This window comes from Palaemon carinicauda, chromosome 33 (genome assembly GCF_036898095.1).
Source record: "Palaemon carinicauda isolate YSFRI2023 chromosome 33, ASM3689809v2, whole genome shotgun sequence".
Taxonomy (NCBI): Eukaryota; Metazoa; Arthropoda; class Malacostraca; order Decapoda; family Palaemonidae; genus Palaemon; species Palaemon carinicauda.
Window position 1 is genome coordinate 38,378,971 of NC_090757.1, and position 22,500 is coordinate 38,401,470.

The 22,500-nt window shown below is 33.3% G+C and overlaps 1 protein-coding gene across 1 annotated transcript; it reads right to left on the reverse strand.

The window, feature by feature from the left end:
- Window positions 1-2,258: 2,258 nt before the first annotated feature.
- LOC137625929 (alpha-(1,3)-fucosyltransferase C-like) lies at window positions 2,259-19,246 on the reverse strand. Its single transcript, XM_068356942.1, has 10 exons — window positions 19,027-19,246; window positions 16,318-16,374; window positions 15,384-15,481; window positions 14,838-15,090; window positions 14,323-14,495; window positions 13,457-13,585; window positions 11,634-11,756; window positions 9,724-9,912; window positions 7,760-7,918; window positions 2,259-2,689 (listed from the first exon to the last, which is right to left on the reverse strand). The coding sequence occupies exons 2-10, from the start codon at window positions 16,330-16,332 to the stop codon at window positions 2,503-2,505; spliced, it is 1,326 nt and encodes a 441-aa protein (XP_068213043.1). The 5' UTR covers window positions 16,333-16,374; window positions 19,027-19,246; the 3' UTR covers window positions 2,259-2,502.
- Between the last annotated feature and the right edge of the window lie 3,254 nt (window positions 19,247-22,500).

Here is a 22,500-nt window from a genome sequence, read left to right on the forward strand (position 1 = left end):
TAAGAAGGAGCAAGGAATAACCCTGAAGATAAAAATGCAGATAATAGCAAGAGTACAAAAGGGAGAGACGATCAAACACTGCACACCTCTCTAACTATAAGAGCTAATGAATGTATTTTAGTTTGATCCTAGGCCTTTGCATTGTTGGACATCATAGTTCAACAAGAAAAACACCTTTCTGAGTATTTCACACAAGAATCCTAATATATAGGGAAATCCAGCAGCAGTTCATTCTCTATCTTGGCAACTAATTTTGATAAACAGGGATGAATGAAACTGACAACGCATATTAGATCAGCATCCTAAACGCCTCCTTGAAACTTGGCCGTCAAAAGAAGTAGTAAGGGGCCACCCAAAAAATATCCATCACCATGGCTGTCGAATCAAGCCGAGATAAATATTAGTCCGTATCAAATGGGCAGCAAGAAATTACTCTGTAACAACTGTCATTTGTGTATGAACTAAATAACCAAGGTGTACCACCTTTCCTTCCTGGATTGACTTGAAGATTGGTCCCACATATGGAATAGGATGAAGGAAGACACCATTTCTGTTTTTTGATTTGTCTAAAAAATTCTGCAGCTGCCAATCCACTTCATGAACTCGGTGCATTCAGATCATTCCAAACTGTAGTATTTTGTATGCAGTTAATTACATTAGTCGTGCCTTCTCCATCATAAGGCAAAATGCAACACAGTATTATATAAGTTTTATACCTGCTGTAACCACTTTGAGGAATGATCTTCCTAATCTGGCAGTTGAATCGGTGGAACTTCAGAAGTTCTAAATTTTTCCAAATGCTTTACTGATGAACAGGTTAACATAGGTCAGGTCTCGCTTTATGTTTTATATACGACTGATCTATTTTAACGTTAATGATCTTAAAACATTCTATAATTTTTGTTCCTTACTTAGATATAATCTATTCGTTATTTCCTTTCCCCCATTAGTCTGCTTTCCCTGTTGGAGCCCTTGAACTTGTAGCATTCTGCTTTTCCAATCAGGATTGTAGTTTGGCTAGTATTAATAATATCAATAACACTGCCTCTGATTTATTCCCTATCTGTAGAGTAAATACTATTAGTACTATTTTCACCCAGTGTTTTATGATTTTCTTGATCTCTTGGCTCTTTAGCCAATGCTAAATCATATAATTTCAGTTTTTCTGCTGCCTTTTACGGAAGAAATTACTTTGTTGAATTTTTTCACTTTTTAGTTCCTAAGTGGTCTTTTCTTATAGCCATAAACAATATTTTTCTCCAAGCCTTCTGAATTATTCCAACCAAGTTTCTTTAAACTTTTTCATCATAAGAATATAAGTAGAATTCTTATTTTAGATCTGAATATCCTTTTTCTTTAACCTACTAGGGTAACCTGTAAAGGTCTCTTCAGTGCTTATTTCTGAGAGAAGTTATGAGTTCAAGAAACCCCATCTGCTAAGAACCATTGAATTGGAAACCCTTGAGTCTTAAATGAACCCTTCAGTCGTTGATTACATGAATGGTAAAGTTAGATAGTTGGTTGGTTATTGTTCACCTTGACCTTGTTCATTGTTTTTGGCTGAACACTTTGCTAATTGTTTATTGCCAAGGGATAATGGTTCATATTTTATGAGGCTTTCAATCTAGACCTTGATTTTCCAAAAGTTAGGAAAAAAATAAATTCCCCTACATATATTTTTCATCATTCAATTTCCCTCAAGCCTTAATGCTGTACTATTAATGATTATTAAATAACATACGAAAGGACAGTGCTATTACTGACTATATTTCATGCTTATTTCATTTTTTATGCAATAATTTTCATAGGACTTCTTCTTCTTCTTCTTTGTCTGCATCTTTTGCCACTTTTATGTAGGGTCGATGTTTCTGACCAGCGTTCTCCATCTCCCTCTGTCCCACACTACTACTTCTTTGTCTACATCTTTTCCCACTTCTATGTGGGGTCGATGTTTCTGCTCAGCTTTCTCCATCTACCTCTGTCCCACACTTCATCACTGGTTAATCCCTTTAATCGAATAATTTTTCATAGGACATCATTCTCTATTCCTCTTCTTTCAAAAATGCATAAAAAGATGGGGTTGGTACCTTTTACATCATGTTTGATGTTAAAACATGAGAAAAGTCATAAAATCATGAAATGGCCTTTTTTTAAAAAATGAACTCAATTAACTCAATATACCTTATGTACCAATGGAGTAAGATGACCAAGGATACTGAAACAGAATGATTAACAGTTTTACTATATATTTAGTGAGCATAAAAATAATACAAATCTCGAAGTTTTGAAATGAATATACAATCCTTTGCATGATACTCAGTAAAAATCAAAACTTTTCCTGATTTTAAAAAAGGTTATACATATTGGAGCAATGGGTTACTTAAACTTTGTCCAGAGGGTAAATTAATGTTTACTTAAACTTTGTCCAGAGGGTAAATTAATGTTTACTTAAACTTTGTCCAGAGGGTAAATTAATGTTTTCTAGGGTCAGTGTTTCTTAACTTAAGAAAGACCTTGAACAAATCTTGATACCTCTGGCATACTATCAGTCTTACAATTTGAATCTGTGATGTACCATTTGTAAAGATCATAAACTTTTGGAGACTGGTCTTCATGAAGTCGTGCGCACATGTCACACCATGGTTTTGTAAACACTGATGGTGATGATATTTGGTGATAGGGTTTCCATCTGAAACGAATTCAAAAAAGGAATAGAATCTTTCCTAAGGATTTTCTTTGCGTCTTAAGATCGGGCTTCCTTTTATGGTTTCAAGACCCTACTCTGAAGTCAATATTTTGGTAACGTAAAAGCCATCCTTTTACAACTGATGATGCATCAATTTCTGGTTTCCTTTTGGGCATGAAGTTGTGACACTGTAGTTTCTTGAGCAAACATTGATAAATTTTATGTAACACAAAATAATATAAATAAGCTTCCTTCTAAATATTTTGTAGCTTTTCAGGCATTTTGGTTAGATAGTAACCTACCTCACTTACTGATTACAGTAATCAGCAGAATTTTGAAGGGATAAATTTTACACTTTTTTCCCTAAAAAGCACCACTAACCCACAACAATGACCTATACCTCTGAAAAAAAAACTTTCAATTGTTTTGATAATCTTTTCATTGGTACAAAGAATCTCTTGATAAGACATTTAGTTTCTAGTCATTAGTCCATTGTAAATAGCCCCTTATTTTTTCTACTAATTAGAATTAGTAGTAATTTATATTCACCAGTAACTAATTAAAGAAATACAATTACACAGATTAATAGTTCTGAGTTCATTATTGCATTCTATGGGGAATTTTCTGTGAAAATCTTGGTAAATTGCTTATAAAACAGAATTTCAATAATTCTATTAATTCTATTGATGAAAATAACTCCCTGCTACATAACTTTATTGCTGAAAATATAATTTATTCAAGGTAAGTTCTGATGCTGCACTTTCTTCCAAGTATTCGGAGATAGCTAGTTCCAAAATTATTAATACGGTACATCTCAGTTCTCTCATTTAGTTATGGATAGAACTGTTAAATCATTACCTCAATTACAAAGGCAGGTAAATCTGTCTTTTATTTAGTCTTTAAACCTTCTATACCTCAAAGACATTTTGACTTAAATAAAACTAATCAGTTACCTAATATTTTTTCTAGATTTCAATTAAATGTCCTGCCTTGCACCCAACAAACTAATATATTTAATGTGAAGTTTGCAGGCTGGTTTACAAAAGAAATTTAGGGGGAAGTGGTCTTGAAATTCCTTCCTTTGCAGTTTGTATTAATAGGGTTCATTTCTTTAATGATACTATTTCAGAGTGGGCTGCCAGGGCTGTATCAGCCTTTATATTTTTTTATTAACCAAAAATAACAAGTATATGCCTCAATGGTTCGGACAGGCTCCGAGACACATGCTTGCCTTATTTCAGAGCTTTTTATATGTAGAAAAATTGTTACAGAAGGTCCTCCGGTAATATCAACCGCTTTGAGGCCTTTCTTTAAGATACCCAGGCTTTTGCCTTTAAAGCAGAAGCTTCAGCCTCCTTCGAGTTGTTCATAAGATTTCCTTTCGTACCAGTGGTAGTCACATTTCTTCTATAGTAGACGTTCAAAAAGAGTTGTCAACTGGAGTTGAAGTTCTCATTGGAGAACAGTATGACAGTCCTTCGGGAAGAATTCTATTAGGAATAAGACTTTCCATAAGCATTCTTCCTGGTTTGTTTGCGCTGACTGTAGTCAAAGAAGCTTACCAGATTCATCTATTCTTAAATCCTCTCTTTCCCAACCAGGCAGTTCCTTATACAAGTTATGCTACAAATGAAGCAAAAGCACAGATTTTATAACAAGATATTGTAAACCTTATAGAGAAATATGTGAAAGAAGGTCTGAAACCCTATCCCAAGATTTTACAACAGGTTAATTCTTGGCCTCAAAGCTTTAGGGGGCTGGAGTCCATTTTTAGATGCCTAAGTCCTCAACAAATTTTCAGTTTTCGCAAAGTTTTCAATGGATATACTGTATCATTAACAGTTCTGTAAGCAATAAAGAAAAAAGATTGAATGGGTTCAATAGACCACTCAGATGCATATTCTCACATTCCAATTCTCCATTCAAGGAAACACTTTCATTCCGTCGATGGGTCTAATGTCTACCGATTCAAGGGCCTATGTTGAGGTCTCGGGATGACCCCTCATGTATTCATCATGATGATGGTCTCGTCTCGATATGGTCAAGAATTCTGGGCCTAAGAACCTATTGTAGCTGCTAAGATTGCTGGATCAGTTGGGGATATTTGTAAATTTAAATATACCTCTCCTTGTCCCAACTCGGATGATTTTAGACCTGAGTAGTGATAGCAATAGTTTTTTTTCGAATTTTCGATGGAGAAAAGAATTCAGTCCTCTCTTTTTTGCTGCAATAATTCAGAATGTTGAAGCTTGTGTCAATTCACATGTGGATGAGACCACTAGGGACCTTGGCTTCACTAGAGAAATTCGTTTCCATGGGACGTCTAAAGATAAGGGTTTTACAATTTTATTTCAATCTACATTGAAAAAGAATAGCTGTTCGAGACAAATCTCAACTTTACAGATGAGAACTAACTTTTACTGCTGGTGGAATACAGACGGTTTACTCAGCGAGTCTCATTGGACAGGAAAATCCCAGACCCTTCTCTGTTCGCAGATGCTTCTCAGAAAGGTTGCCGAGTAATTCTAGATCATTTACATCTGGCACTGAAACAGATCTCAATTACCAAGGGCTTTCAGCAATATTCTAACTTTTAAGCAACAGGAGCCACTGGTGGTAAGGAAAACTTTGATGGTGTTTCTAAATAATAATAATAATAATAATAATAATAATAATAATAATAATGAGTAAATCAGTAATGAATAAAACAAACACACACTATATATTAACAACCAACAGTTGCTAAATATTAAATATTCATATCATATAATACCCATACTATTAAAGATATAATAATTTCAAATTATCAAGAGGTTCTAAAATACAATATAGTTCTGTACGGGGTTATGCAATATTTGATAATATAAAAAGCATGATAAAATTTGTTGTAATATGTGATCAGTGCTAAAAGATTTTGATCTCTCTCTCTCTCTCTCTCTCTCTCTCTCTCTCTCTCTCTCTCTCTCTCTCTCTCTCTCTATATATATATATATATATATATATATATAGCCTATATATATATATATATATATATATATATATATATATATATATATACACACACACATATATACATATATATATATATATATATATATATATATATATATATATATACTGTATATACTGTATATATATATTTATATATATATATATATATATATATATATATATTATTAAATACTAAGCTACAACCCTAGTTGGAAAAGCAGAATGCTATAAGCCCAGGGGCTCCATGAGCGAAAATAGCCCAGTGAGGAAAGGAAATAAAGAAAAATAAAATATCTTAAGTATAGTAACATCAAAATAAATATTTCCTATAAAAACTATAAAAACTTTAACAAAACAAGAGGAAGAGAAACTAGATAGAAGTGTGCCCGAGTGTACCCTCAAGCAAGAGAACTCTAACCCAAAACAGTGGAAGACCATGGTACAGAGATTATGGCACTACCCAAGACTAGAGAACAACGGTTTGATTTTGGAGTCTCCTTCTCCTAGAAGAGCTGCTTACCAAAGCTGAAGAGTCTCTTCTACCCTTACCAAGAGGAAAGTAGCCACTGAACAATTACAGTGCAGTAGTTAACCCCTTGGGTGAAAAAGAATTGTTTGGCAATCTCAGTGTTGTCAGGTGTATGAGGATAGAGGAGAATCTGTAAAGAATAGGCCAGACTATTCGGTGTCTGTGTAGGAAAAGGGAAAGAACCGTAACCAGAGAGAATGATCCTATGTAGTACTGTCTGGCCAGTCAAAGGACCCCATAACTCTCAAGCGGTAGTATCTCAACGGGCGGTTGGTGCCCAGGCCAACCTACTACCTATATATATATATATATATATATATATATATATATATATATATATATATATATATATATATATATATATATGTATGTATATATATATAATGTCCATCTATTATCTGTCATTCTCATTATATGTACTGCCCAAGTCCATTTCCTTTTCTTACATGTTGTTAGCATATCCTATAGTTTAGTTTGCTCTCATGTTGCTCTCCTTCTGTCTCTTAAGTGTTATTCCCATCATTGTTATTTCCATAGCTCTCTGAGTTGTAACTAGCATATGTTCTATGCTTCAGTAAGGCTCGAAGTTTCCGATGCATAAGTATAATAAGTATAATACTGGACAATTTATATCAAATATTTTTCTTTTTAGAGAAAGTGGAATTTTACGTTTCATAATCTCATTTTGTTTGCCAAAATTTCTCCATCCTATGCCTATCATTCTTTTAATTTTGGTCTCGTGTGCAGGGGAAACACTGTCTGTCCTAAGTACATATATTCATTAACAACCTATAGAGGCTCATTCATAAGTCTTATTTGAAATCTCTCTGAACATTATCTTAGTTTTACTCACTAATTTTCAGTCCTACATTTCTGCTACCTCTATTCAGGTCTTCTATCATCGTTTGCAATTCCTCCAAAGATTCACTAAACATAACTACACTATATCATCTGCAAACCTCAAGTTAAGTTATCAAGGTATTCTCCATTTCCCAAACTAAATTTTTAAAAACTTCTAGGCAAAATGTGAATCAATTAAAGAAAAATGGGGTCTCCCTGTCTAACTCCGTTCTCAATGGGAATTTTCTCACTATCTTTATATAGTTTTAGGATTGCTGTACTTCCTGTATAAATATCTTAATGTGTTCTAACATATGATACTTCTCTTCCTTATCTTTGAAGGGCTTTCATTAATTCTGTAGTTTTGACATAATCTAGCTTTCTCACAGTCTAGAAATGCCATACATAGTGGTTTGTCATACTATGTAGATTTATCCATTAATGCACTAATTACATGGATACGGTCAGTTATTGAATATCCACTTCTATAGCCTGCTTGCTCTCTTGGTTGATTAAAATCTAGCTGTCTTTCTATTCAGCCTAATAGAAATATAGCTAGACTTTATTCAACCAAGAGAGCAGGCTGGCTTTAGAATTGGATATGCAACAATTGACCATATATGTATACAAAAGTTAATTACATGAACACCTACTGTAAATATAAAAAATATGAAATAATTGAACCCTTGACTAAAGAAAATGATAAAACTTACCTGAAATATTCATTGTATGCGGTGTCATTTTTATCTAAATAAATTAGGTAGTCTGCCAAACTCTTCACATTTGGAAAAGATCGAGCATCAATATAAGAGCCAGGAGGAATGAGGGCAGAGTAATTAAAAAGACCATACACCACAGGTATTATATCATATCTGAAACCATAAGAAATATTTACTGCACTGAATAAACAAAAGCTAATGTTTATCTCTTGATACTTAATATAATAGTTTTTTTTATCAGTGATTATTTCTAATTCTTTAAAATTATACTGGAAGTCTCAAATATAAAACACTTCAAAAGCAGTTATCTTATTTAGTTATCTGATATACCCAAGTAAAGAAAAATCCTAAAAATATTTTTTTTATAATAAACAGTGGAAGCAATTCAAGTGGTTAATATTACAACATGATGTATAATATTTTAGATACCTATTGAAAATGGTTCAAGATGTTTGTTACATGAAGAATAAATATATATGTATAAATATATATATATATATATATATATATATATAATGTATATACTGTATATATATATATATATATATATATATATATATATATATAATGTATATACTGTATATATATATATATATATATATATAGATAGATAGATAGATAGATAGATAAATAGATAGATAGATATACAAATAGATATAGATATAAAATATATATATATATATATATATATATATATATATATAGAGAGAGAGAGAGAGAGAGAGAGAGAGAGAGAGAGAGAGAGAGAGAGAGAGAGAGTATTTCATAACTTAGATATCAACATTTTACCTTTGAGCATGATTCTAAAAGTTACTAAGAGATTCAATGTTTATTGCCTGGGCATTCTAATTCTATATATGCATTGCTGGAAGGTTGTGCCATTGTCTTTAGGATTATGAGATATATTTTCTGCCAAAGCTGGAATTATATCAAAATACAAAAAAAAAAAAAAAAAAAATAGTAAACTGAGGTACTACTGTATTACTATTAGTTTCTGACAATATTGTTCATTTAACTCCTTTTGCATGATGTGATTTCACATAATGCTGATCATCATATGCATTCAGATCTCAGAAGACTATGATTCTCCGAGTAATCCTACACACGCAGCTAAACCCAATAGTCTTGTCTTTCTTTTTCTGAGGTTTAATACCGAAAAGTTTCGTGAAATGTTTGTTCCCGAGACCAAATAATGGATGAGTCTTCCTAATCATTTCATTGCCAAATTTTTTATATAGCACTTATATGAGTCTGTATTTGTAGTTTTAATTGTTTTATCTCATTTGGTTTTCTTTCTTATTTCTCTTATATAGTTCAATCTTTGATGTGTTTTACTTCTATAATAAGCTGTTTTTTAATTATTTTTACAACTTCTAATAATGGAAATAATAATAATGACAATAAGACAACAAAGATAATATTGAATTTAAAAACCTACGTACCAAAAGAGGAATAAAATCAGGTTGAATAGACACATTTCTAAAACCTATCCATCCATCCCTCTAGCCCAGTTTATAACATTTCTTTTAATCACTCTAACATAAACCATTCTGGGCTATACTGTACCCAAGCAAGTTGTCTGGCATAGGCCAGGGTATGCCCCCGTTATAATCCAGTGGGGTAGCAAATCTTGTCTGCTACCAGTAAAGGTAAAGTAGCTATATTAGTTTGCTTTGGTTGTAAATAATTCTAATAGTACAAATAAAAGTATGATCTAGGGATCTTTCAAAGCAATATTTGTAAAATCCTTAGAGTAACAAAACTGATCTATGTAGCTTAATCTACTAATTAATAAGTTCCTTCGATTATGCATATTTTTTTTAAATTATTTATTACTAGCAGGCATACATACAGCAGGCAAATTGAAATCGTCACTATTAATTAGTAATGTATAAGTGAAAATAGCTAAAATTCCCTACCTTCATTGAAAAACTAGGTAAAAAGAAAACGTGAATTACCCAAGCATGTTGAATATTTTTTCAGTTGCGTAATCCTTGCAGAGGGAATTTTCAAAAGCAAAGTAGAATTTGTAGTCCCGTTGAGCCAATTCGCTACATTGTCCATAGCCACTTTTTCTGGAGCATTTCAGAGTTCCACATCCTCCGTATATATCAATCTTAATCCATTTTTGAAGCGTTTTTACTAACCTAGGAAAATAAAAATATAATTTTCAGTACTATAGTCAATTCTTTTTAGTGAGGCAAATTTGCACTGACTCGCAGGGGTGGCCTTTTAGCTCAGAAAAGTTTCCTGATCGCTGATCGGTTGGACAAGATAATTCTAACCAATCAGATAGCAGGGAATTTTTCCGAGCTAAAAGGGCACAGCTGCGAGTCGGTGCAAATGCGCCTCATTGAAAAAAAAAATTGAGTATAGTGAGAAAATCACAATGTAAATCCAAAAGCACTCAAAAACTGTGGGAACATTTAGAGATTTTATAGTTTGAACCACCCAAGAATATAGTGATTATTCCTTGTCTTTTAAGCTTTACATAATGAATGTCATTAAAAGTGACCTAATTGTGCAGTTTGCTGCTTTTTACAATAAACTGTTGCCATGTAAGCCTAAAAGACCACTAATAATATCTATATCTGACCAGGTTTCTCCCTCTCTAGAAACAGTTTTGGTAGTGATGTGCCTCATCCAAAATGAAAACTGAGCATAAACTAATGAAATTTAATCAAATTCCTAGAAAAAAATCATTACCACAAACATCACATGTTACTTTATCAATGGATATCACCCCTCTTCTATTCCATATTAGTTTAATTCTGGTGGTCAGGTAAATTAGAAATACATATTGATCCTGTGATCATATCCCCTGAAAATCTCAAGAGTTTCACAAAATAATGGATTAGCAGTATTAATGGTTAAAGCCCAGTTCTACATAGAGCCCTGCCTTAAGTTAAAAAGTTCTCTTGCTTGAAGGTAAGATCAACCACACTTTTCAGTCAATATGCTCTTCTTTGGTTTATTTACAAACAATGTGTTGGGATAGGCTTAATAAAAGGGCCAAGGAATTGCTTTTTCCTTATCTTGATTTTTTGGGGTTAATGTACTATATAGTGTCTAAGAAATTTCCTGTGAGCAAAGTACAGTATTACCCTCCCTGCTCCAAGGACAGTGTATCAATATACACAGCACAGGCTTACTGATTATAAGGAAGACCTACAGATTCAGGCTCTATTGAATCCATCAATGAATCTTTTATACTGAAATAAGTCAGTCATAGGATGATGCATCCCCCAAAAACCAATAATGGAACTGGAGCAGAGGCTATCTGGCCACTAGGATGTGCTCGACTACCATCTTTTGAATTCGTCTAACCTAATCTACCCTAACCTAGTATTGGTTCTCGGAGATGTGTCAAGTGTCCAACGTAATTCAGCATAAGAGGTGATGTGATGAATTCAATAAGAGTCAAAATCTGCAGGTCTTCCTTACACTGTCCTCACCAAGAATGTGTTGTGCATGTTGATACACTGTTCCAAGACTATGGAAGACAATATTCAATCTTGTACTGGATTTTCTATTCTAGCCTTTCACAGGAAACATTTTAAGGACCACTCATTACCTCCCCAAAAATAGGTTTTCCTATGTCCATTTTTACATTCATTCTGAAGACCATCACCATTGTCCTTCTCTCTCTCCATATAGTCATGTTCAAATTGTTAAATTTTATTTCTTTATTAAGTTTATTCTTTACTTCAGTTACTTTTTCTATACTGGGCATATTTCCCTATTGGACCTAGATCTTTTGGCCATTTGCTTTTCCAACTGGGGTGGGACATGTGATAGTTGACTTAAGACAATATTTGAAAATGTAAAACAATACACACTTAAAGGCACTCTAATTCAAAATACATACGTTGCTCTGCCAGATTTGGTATGGCAATTAGAGACAAACCAAGCAGCAAACTTTGTCTTCCCCAAAGCTCGGTTCTTAATAGGCACAGGCAAAACTTCTGGACTGCGGAAAACTCGATCGAATCTGTAAGTACCACGCAAACAATCAGTAAACCAATATGGCAAATGACCCATCATCCATGAGCACTAGATAGAATAACTTTCCAGATAACAAAAGTACACAGAACTATAGCATTTTAGCATGCTAATTCATATTCATTGTGCTACACCTGTAATAAAAATTTGCTTCTTAAGCAATCAGCTTTGAGGACACAAGGTTATCAAGCTGACAAAATAGGGAAGGCAATGAATTTATTATTACATTGGTATTACTGTAGTTCTAAACTTTGTAAACACTGCAGAGAAAACCTAAAAGGTAATTTTCTTACAAAGTAATGTTTCACAGAATAGAGCCCATACAGAAAAGGATAAAAACTGAGCTAAGAAAATAACAAAAGACTAAAGACCAAATGAATATAAGCATATTTAAAAAAAAAAAAAAAACTGCAAGTCAAAACAAGCCATGAAAATAGTGAAAGATGCTTGAAAATACTATGACTCATTCACATGACCAAGATCACCCAGAGCAGCTCAACTCTTAGACTCAACTGTAAGAGTACTTTTGATTGGCTGTTGGAAGGAGAAAGGTGGCAGGTCCATGGTTTCTCATCTCTACCATTCTTTATCCTCTTATATGATCAGAAAATATTTCTATTCCTTAACTTAGTATACCTGGTTATGAAGCCCAACGTTTACTTTTCTAGATTAAGCCATGATTGTATAACTAAAACACAATTTTCATAAGTTGATAAGGTGAAAACTAAGTAGTTACAATGAAACAATTACTTTATACACTTTTTGCAGCAATTATTTTAAGTTATCATACTAAAAACAAACTATCTACTGAATATAGTGTTTTCTAAGTTTACAGAAAGGGTGACATGAGAAACACAATTAAGGTATTTGAGAATGTTTTATACAGGAGACGCTTTAAGCCCAGATATTTAAGAAAAACCATTGCACAATTAGCCATTTTGAGTACCAAAATTGAGAAACCTGAAACAGTTCTCATAATTGATTAGTTTATTTATTGTAATTTACTAAAGTTAGCATAGACTATTCTGTTTCTCTGTTATTAACAACATAATAATAATAATAATAATAATAATAATAATAATAATAATATCCATTTAAACATAAAGGGTTAAATTTTATGTATGTCTTTCTCTCATTTTGAGCCAGTCAAGTTCTTTTATATGGGGTGATGGGAGATCATAGTTGTGAATTTCGTCCACGGTTAATTATGAGGCTATGTTTCGGAATTTTTAGACCCGTTGGATCCAATCTTTTAAACCAGTACTCTATGCTGTTAATAACTACTACCTAAACATTTAGCATTCTTGTTCTTCTAATTATCTTTACTCTAATACAATTTATACATAAAACACCCATAGTTTTCTAGCATAGCTCTGTAATATGTTTGTCATACACCATGTGGCAATCAAAGTAAGTTCAAAGGCTTTTCACATCATTACTATAGTCCATTTCTTTTAGCGATGCATATTTGCACTGACTCGCAGTGGTGCCCTTTTAGCTCGGAAAAGTTTCTGGATCGCTGATTGGTTGGACAAGATAATTCTAACCAATCAGCGATCAGGAGACTTTTCCGAGCTAAAAGGGCACCACCGCGAGTCGGTGCAAATATGCATCGCTAAAAGAAATGGATTATAGTAGTAAGAGAGAGATACAATAATATCAAATGAAAACAAAGAACACTTCACTTACGGAAAATAGAAATCAGAGTCTAGTCTGTAGTTGAAAGTCCAGTTAAAACTGTTGTTGTATCTATTCAGGTCAACACCCACATGCATAGGTGATTCCAGAAGCCAAAATATATATCTAGTATGCGGTGACCTGTTCACATAGCGATGATTTAAAAAAAAAATATTAAATTATTAATATTAATAGTAATAATAATTCTAATAATAATAATAAAAATAACAGTAATCCTAGCCTAAGGGGTTTTACACAGACATAATAAATATGTATATCAATATTAACAAGCATATACAACAATTCACTATTTCTGGTAGGGAAAGATAATTCCATTTACATTCACACCAGTCCATAAACAAGACTCCACCTTGGAACCATACAAATTATCATAATATAAAACTAACATGAATACTAAGACAAAACCTTTAACATAAAATGGATATTTTTTTTTCATAGTCAGTAAAATATTGTTGCCCAGATAATAAATGACTGAATAAGCCGATAAAAACGAAAAGCGCATTTCATATACTGCAGATAATGACTGGTTGAAAATAACATGAAATTTGGAAGGTCATTTCTTATGTTAATTTTCATCACACATTACTGGAAAGGACAACATGAAGCAAAAGTCCTATCCATATATGTATAACTAACTGAGAGCGGCTGATTGAAGTAACAGAGCTTTCTACATAATAGAGATAAACAACAAAGAAAGTGCTTTCTTTATACTGCTGAAAGTGACACTAACAAGGACATGAAGCTAGCATTTTTCATATACTGTATCAACAATAATTGCTGGTTGAAAATTATATGGATTTTAGACATTTTTCATAAAACACAGATAAACAAATAACTGAAAATCCCCCCCCCCCTACCTCTTGGAAGGGAGCGAAAGGTCCGCTCCCCTGGAGTGCCAGATCAGAGCATCAATTTCTTCAACGGGAAACTTGGTACGATCAGCTGTCGTGAAGCAAGTGTTGATGCGACACTTTGCTTTTATGAAAGGCTCTTGACCCAAACCGAAGGCGAAGGTTTTGTCATTAAAATACTGTTTCCGCATGAAAGATAAACATGAATTACTTATCGTGTAAAAAACAACACGATCACAGACATACTATGATGGATATATACTGCAATAGAAAAATTAATTTACAGAAAAGAGACACTGAAAAAATAAATGTTGAGCTCAGGAAGTTACGGAGAGGACTCATTTTTCACATGAAATAAACCCATTTCTTAAGAATATTTCATGAAAATCACATCAGACTACTTATTAAATATGAATTAATCTAACAGACAAATTACATCACATGATGGGTATATCCCACAGTTTTTAGAAGATTTAAAACATATTTTCATTCCTCCAAGAAAATTGAATAAATACACTCACATCATTCCAGAAGACTATTTTCTTGAGAGTCACATTTCCCTTCTTTGTCACTTCAACTTCTTTTGTATCGGTTTCTGGGAATGGCATAAAGGAATCACCAATCCCTCTCAAGGGGACCTCATAACTACCAGAACCCTTGGGTGGTGCGAGAGTGGTAGTTTCGTTAGAATTCGAAAATCTATTTTTGATTCCATTCAACAGTACTTCCGGAATCCAGTCAAAGGAAACAACAGTCTCATTCGTAGAATTGTTGCTGTGGAAGGAAATTTTCAAGATATGTATTTCTCATTTCAATTAGAATTTAGCTTTTGTCACATTGTCTATTGGCTTTCTATTGGTGCTGGATGATGACCTTCAAAATGTTTTAGTCACCAAATGTTAAAAAAAAAAAAGTTATCTTGAAATGAGGCTCCAGGTACCCATGTGAGAAAAACTCAGACTTTCCTAACTTATAAATAATGACTGACTTTATTAAGATACAATAATTTGGATTTCAAGAGCAAATCATAGCCATTAATAATAAAAAGAGTATAAATTACGACTTACATATATAAAATTCTTGCTGGATTTAAGAATCTTCGACTTTCAGCTATGAAGATATATAGGCACAGTATCAGCATTAACATCAAGATGAGCAATGTTTTCTGCGAGAAAAAAAAACACTTAATGAACACAGTTAATATAAGCACAGAGAGAGAGAGAGAGAGAGAGAGAGAGAGAGAGAGAGAGAGAGAGAGAGAGAGAGAGAGAGAGAGAGATTCAATATCTACTAACACCATTTAACATACTTAAAATGAAGAGTCGTAGGGTTATCTTCATGGAATTGGACAAAGTTACTGGATATGACTCAAAACACACAAGGAACTTGTAGAAATGAAGTACGTAAGCAATGGATATTGGGTAGGAGGGATGAAGTAATCCCGAATGAATAAAATGGCCCAATTTTGATCATAAAAAAGGGAGGAAGGGTAACTGCATTTTATGAGGTTGCTAACGGATATCATAAGAAAATTAATTACTTCTATGGAAGGTGTGCTTAAGTGTATTAAATCAATAAACACAAGGTATGGCACAATCAAGCTTGAGTGGTGATTAACTAAATATCATGATAAAATATAATTATAAAAACTAGAAATCATATAACAGGTAGACAATAGTGGACTATTTCTTGTTCGTTAGGGCCATAGGATTGATAAGCGAGTTAGAAGGCAAAGGAAATCCAAAGAGAATTGGATAAATGCTGTGCTAAAGGATATATCATAATAACAATGAGAGAGAGAGAGAGAGAGAGAGAGAGAGAGAGAGAGAGAGAGAGAGAGAGAGAGAGAGAGAGAGAGAGAGAGAGTAGAATCTGTAAAAGGCCTATTTCATTGGTATATTTTTCTTATAGTAAATAATCATAGTACGGTACAGTATTTCACATTTATGAACAAACAAAAATAAGAAATATTACCCAATGTACCATAATGTTGATACCTACCACATGTCGCATCATTCTTAAAAATTGTGACAAATTCTCTAGCCAGATCACTCCAAACTGTCAAGGATGAGAAAAACAGAAAACGCTATTATTATTGTGTTATCAACTATAAAAATATATGTGAGCATTGGGAAAACTACCTAAAAAAAAATAAGAAGCATTAAGGGACCTCAACTCTGTAGTGTTGTTAAAGTTAAAGTTGTCTGGTTTCAGTTCCAGTTTCATCAGAATAGATGCTCAATAAATACGATAGCCGGGCAAGTCCAACCACCCACTGTGGTGCTCAACCACAGCAGTAGCCTCCCTAGTAAACAGCTTAAACTCACGGTCCTGGGCAGGGATCGATCTGCTGCCATGCGAATGCTAGGCGAACTCGTTACCACTGTACTAGCCAGGAGTTTACAGGAGAAAATACTTTGACCACTTGGTCCAAGTCTTGCACTGTATAGCTTCTTGACCATTATCTTGGTTATACAGTAATAGAAATATTACTTAATTGTTGTTATTTTAATATAGCTTAGATGTATATTGACTGCTAGGGCCTTTTCATTATATAAGTGGAATTTATGTCAGAAATTACAATAATATTAACTTTTTTATATATAAATACTTCTAGTGGCCTTTTCATGGCAATAGTATCAACAGTAATGTTAATAATATTCTTTTTTTGTAAATTCTGTAAGACATTTTCTATGGATTTTATCCGACAAAAATCCTGGAATAAATGTTGCCTGGCATTTACAGTTTTAAAAACTGATATATTGACGTAAAGAAGTGATATCACGGTCAACAACCCGTAAAAGACAATAACAAAGTAAGGTAAAATTACGGTCTCCTGTATTTTACTGAAATACGGCCGAGAAAAGTATATTTTTTACGGAGAATTTCCGATTAAAAATACGTTTTTTTTTAAGTGTGTACTTCAGCAAATGCTCTTACTTCAAGTTTGAATAGCTTTCTTTCAAAAGAAAAATTCACAATTTGGAATAGTTTATAAAAAATAAATGTTATTCAAGTTAAGAAATAAAGAAGTTAGAATCTATACCGGATTTATGATACTTTCAACCTGAAATCCCATACATTAAAAAAAAAGCTATTAAAAATATGATAAACTGATAACATCAAATCAATTATCTCAAGACATTTCTGACTTTTAGCTTTATAAACTTTCAATTCATCTTTCCTCCCTACATCTTTCTTTTATCCTTTTACATCTTCTGCATCATTATTTTACATCTTCTATTAGCAAATCCTTGAAAACATTCACTTTATCCACCAAACGATATCTTTCCATCTGTATTATTATTATTATTATTATTATTATTATTATTATTATTATTATTATTATCATTATTATTACTACTACTACTACTACTACTACTACTACTACTACTACTACTGTTAGCTAAGCTACAACTCTAGTTGGAAAAGCAAGATGCTATAAGCCCAAGGGCTCCAACAGGGAAAAATAGCCCAGTGAGGAAAGGATATAAAGAAATAAATAAACGATCTGAGAAGTAATGAACAATTAAAATCAAATATTTTAAAAAACAGTAACATCAAAACAGATATTTCATATATAAACTATAAAAAGACTTATGTCAGCCTGCTCAACATAACATTTGCTGCAAGTTTGAACTTTTTAGTGCAATCGAATCAACTACTAAATTAGGAAGATTATTCAACAACTAGGTCACAGCTGGAATAAAACTTCTAGAGTACTGTGTAGTATTGAGCACTGAAATCTATTTGCTATTAACCATTAATTCTGGCCCGCGTACATTTAAAGGACATTTTTATTCTCCCAAAGGTACTTATATCACCTTCTCTTCTATTTTTGTACTTGCCTTCTTATTAATCTATCGCCGTGTCTATCTTTTTGTATTTTGTATTCCTGTATTGCATCTCTTTTTTTCCTTGTAATTGCATTAATTTTATCACCTTTTTCTACATTTGAATAACGATTAAATCTCAATGCTGACTCCATAACCTATTCCCTTCAATTTTATATATACTATACCTTCTATACACTTAGAAATGTTGTCTTTAACACTAGTCTATCTTTCGTCTATTTTCTTATTCTTTCCTCACTACCTTCCTATAAAAACACCCTTTAAAAAACTTCAAATCTTATCTATTTGATCACAATTAAAAAATGATTGTTGCAGGTGGTTGTGGCCTGATTGGTAACGTCTCTGTCTGGAGTTTGCCAGACGGGGATTCGAGTCACGCTCAGACTCGTTAGGGTCATTAGTGTTTGCAACCTTACCACCCTTGTGAGCTAAGGTTGGGGGGTTTGGGGGAGCCTATAGGTCTATCTGCTGAGTCACCAGCAGCCACTACCTGGTCCTAGCTTGGGTGGAGAGGAGGCTTGGGCGCTGATTATATAATATATAGTCAGTCTCTAGCGCATTGTCCTCATTGCTAGGGCAATGTTACAGTCCCTTGCCTCTGCCATTCATGAGCGACCTTTAAATATTGAGCGCCTCTTTTTACCATTAAATCAATCCACTTGTCCCTCCCTTCATAGTACTAACAAACAAAACCAGTTTCGTCAAAACTTTCTTGCCTAAAAATTCATAAATAATCTTTTTGAAACACTGCACTCCCAACAACCAAAATCTTTCCCATATATGTTCTTAGACAATCGTAGAAAACTTTGCAAAACAATAAATAAATATCACCAACTTGACAAAGGGTCCAACTTACTCCTAGGTAGTAGAGGTCACTAACTATAGTCAATTTCTTTTTGCGATGTAGATTTGCACTGACTCGCAGCGGTGCCCTTTTCGCTCGGAAAAGTTTCCTGATCGCTGATTGGTTGGACGAGATAATTCTAACCAATCGATAAAAGAAATGGACTATAATACTTCCGTTATAGAAAGAGTAATTCCCTTGATAGCAAATTTTTCCGGTTAAAACAATACAAATCCAGTTTTACCCAACGACAGGTGCACAATGATACATTAAGCGTGTGGCACCTGCTGCTACTAGTGTGGGCACAGGTGTGGAAAATAAGCCAGATATCACCCGGAATACGGTATCTATATCAAAAGCTACATTGTGTGAAAACTCAGAGGGGTATTAAATGAATGAGTTGAGTGTGTTTGAAGTCGAACCTATCATTAAAAAACTCAAGAGATGGAAAGGCTCTGGATATGATGGAATGACTGCTGAGATGATTTGGGCCGAACCCAGAATGGGAGCTAGGAGTGTTGGTGAAAATGGCAAAAAAAGGAGATCTGATTGATTGCAATAAATACAGAGGCATCACACTTACGTCAGTTGTTATGAAAATATATAGTATGCTTATTCTAAAGAGACAAGAGAGAAAGATTGATGAAACGCTGAGAGATGAACAAGAAGGATTTCGAAAACGTAGAAGTTGTAATGACCAAAATCATTTTAAGACATGTGGTACTGCAATGTGTAAAATATAGAAAGCCAGTCTTGATGGAATTTGAAGGCTATGAAAAAGCCATTGATAGTGTGCTCTGGCCAATTTTGTGGAGAGTCCTGCGTTATTATGGAGTTCCTCTTGATTATATATTAGCCTGTTCATGTACATAGCAAGTGGAAAGGTAATGTTAATGGAGTCCTATCAAATGAATTTCCAGTGAACATTGGAGTACTCCAAGAGAATGTGTTGTCATCTATGTTGTTAATCTTTTTCGTGGACTTTGCAATACATAAAAGAGTTGGGGATGGCCAGAGAAGGATTGGACTGGATTGGTAACAGGAAATTAATTAATAGACCTAGAGTCTTCTGATGACACTGTCCTTATTAGAAAAACGCCACAGCAATTGCAAAATTTGCTTACCAGAATGCATGAAATATCAAATAAGGTTGGGCTCAAGATAAAAAGAAGGAAGACAGTGAGGATGAGAACGGAATAAGCAATGGAAGATGAAATATCGAAGGAGAAAGGATTAATGAGGTAGAATTATTTAAATATTTAGGAACTATGATCTCTAATACAGGGTCTTTAGAATTGGAGTTTAATGAAAGATTGAAAAAAGCAAGTAAAGTAAAATTTGGAAATCAAATCCCTTGAAATTACATATAAAAAAACCAGGCTATATTTCAGTTTGGCGAGATCGGTGATACTGTATGGTCATGAGTCGTGGTATGACAATGAAACAATATCCAACAGATTTTGTAGCTTTGAGAACAAAGCCCTCAGAAGGATATTGGGGGTTGAATGGCAGGACAGGATTAGAAATGAAACAATATGAGAGATTATTCGAGTGCCAAATGTAGATGAGATCATGATGAGGGGTAGATGGAGATGGTTTAGACATGATCTTTGCACCAAACTTTCAACTGGTTTCCACAAGGCACTAGAAGAGATAGAAGACACAGGCCTGCATGGATGAGGACTATGAAGTGTGAAGTAGCAGGTGATGAAAAGAGAAGTATTGAATCAAAAGCTCAAATAGAGACGACTAGCGAAATCTGAGGCCCTTTGCGTCAATAGGCGTAGATGATGATGATTGAAAAGGGAGCATAATGATTCACATATGACAGAACAATCTTTTAGGCCCAAAGAGGTTTGCTATGCACCATAATATTACCAATATCATTGAATTTATTGTATGTGGTCTTGGGCCATGCTGGAAGCAGAAAAGCAGAATGGCCAAATGAGGTATAAGGAAAACAGGGTATACCTGAAAAGGATGTAATCACAATAAGGTAAAATATCCAGAGCAGAGCCACGATTGGTATTTAACACATCTTTTATTATGTTTTATCTCGAATCCTTTAAGAAAAATTAGCTTACTTTGTTTTGAATAATAATCAGGAGCTATAAGCAAATTGATTTCGTGTATGACATTAGTACTGCGAAGTGCATGGCGGTAAAATCACTTCAAATTAAGGGGGAAAAGGCAAAAACTATAGCTTAGAGTTTTCAAGGTAATCCAGAATATAATAATTACCTTTCTAGGAACCTCATAGCCATTAACAGTTAAGTGAAACATTGCAAATCCTCGAAATCTTATAAGTGGCCCGTTTATGATATTCAACATATGCAAAATATAAAGACAATTCATCCAGAAACAAAGTCACTGTAATAACTGCCCAATACTACATACACAAGCGAAAGTTCTACTTATTCAAACACCTGTTGTATTAGGTGGCCCCAAACGTGTCTACAACTGTATTATTAAGTATTATTCTTATTATTCTTACTTTCTAAGCTACAACCCTAGTTGGAAAAGTGGGGTGCTATAAGCCCAAGGGCTCCAGCATGGAAAAATAGCCCAGTGTGAAAAGGAAATAAGGAACAACTACTAGAGAAGTTTAAGAATAATAGCATTTAAATAAATCTTTCATATATAAACTATATAAACTTGAAAATAACACGAGGATAAAAACTTCAAAATAACAAGAGGAAGAGAAATAAAATAGAATAGTGTGCTCGAGTGTACCCTCAAGCAAGAGATCTCTAAGTGTTACACTATTCACATACATGAGAGGAATGGATAACTATCTTTGGTGTGTGTGTCAACAGCTTTAAAATAAAAGGTTTGAATGCAGAAATGGAAGGAACAAGCACTGTGTTTGGGTTCAAGGCGTTTCTCACAAATAAATGAAATCTATCTTTAAAATACTTAAAATTGCTAATGTTGTTTTATTTAACAAGACAGCTAGAAATTCTTTGTACTGTTAACTTACCCGGCATAGCTACCGGATTTCCACAAATTTTGCAGTAATTGTTTCTCAATTCATTTGGCACTGGATATATTTTGCCTCTGTCAAGCAACTTATTATGCCTTAGTTTTCACGAAAACACAGGGTTAGATTTTTCTGAACTAGAGGAAAACAATTTTTTAATACTACTCTAAATTTGAAGTAAAATTCATTATCATGTTTGAAAGGGTATAATCTACGACAACAACAACAACAACAAAAACAACAACAATAATAATAATAATAATAATAATAATAATAATAATAATAACAATAACAATCTCACCTATATAATAAAGACTAAGTATCTGATTACATATATATACAGTGGACATATATATATATATATATATATATATATATATATATATATATATATATATACATATATATATATATATTATGTATATATATATATACACATACATACATACATACACACACATATGCATATATATATATATATATATATATATATATATATATATATA

What these genes read in the sequence shown, in the direction of transcription:
- LOC137625929 (XM_068356942.1), bottom strand. An exon ending in CCAGCAAGAATTTTATATAT is followed by an intron (nt 15,091 to 15,383) that starts GTAAGTCGTAAT and finishes TTCCTTCCACAG; the next exon opens with CAACAATTCTACGAATGAGA. An exon ending in AAATAGTCTTCTGGAATGAT is followed by an intron (nt 14,496 to 14,837) that starts GTGAGTGTATTT and finishes ATGCGGAAACAG; the next exon opens with TATTTTAATGACAAAACCTT.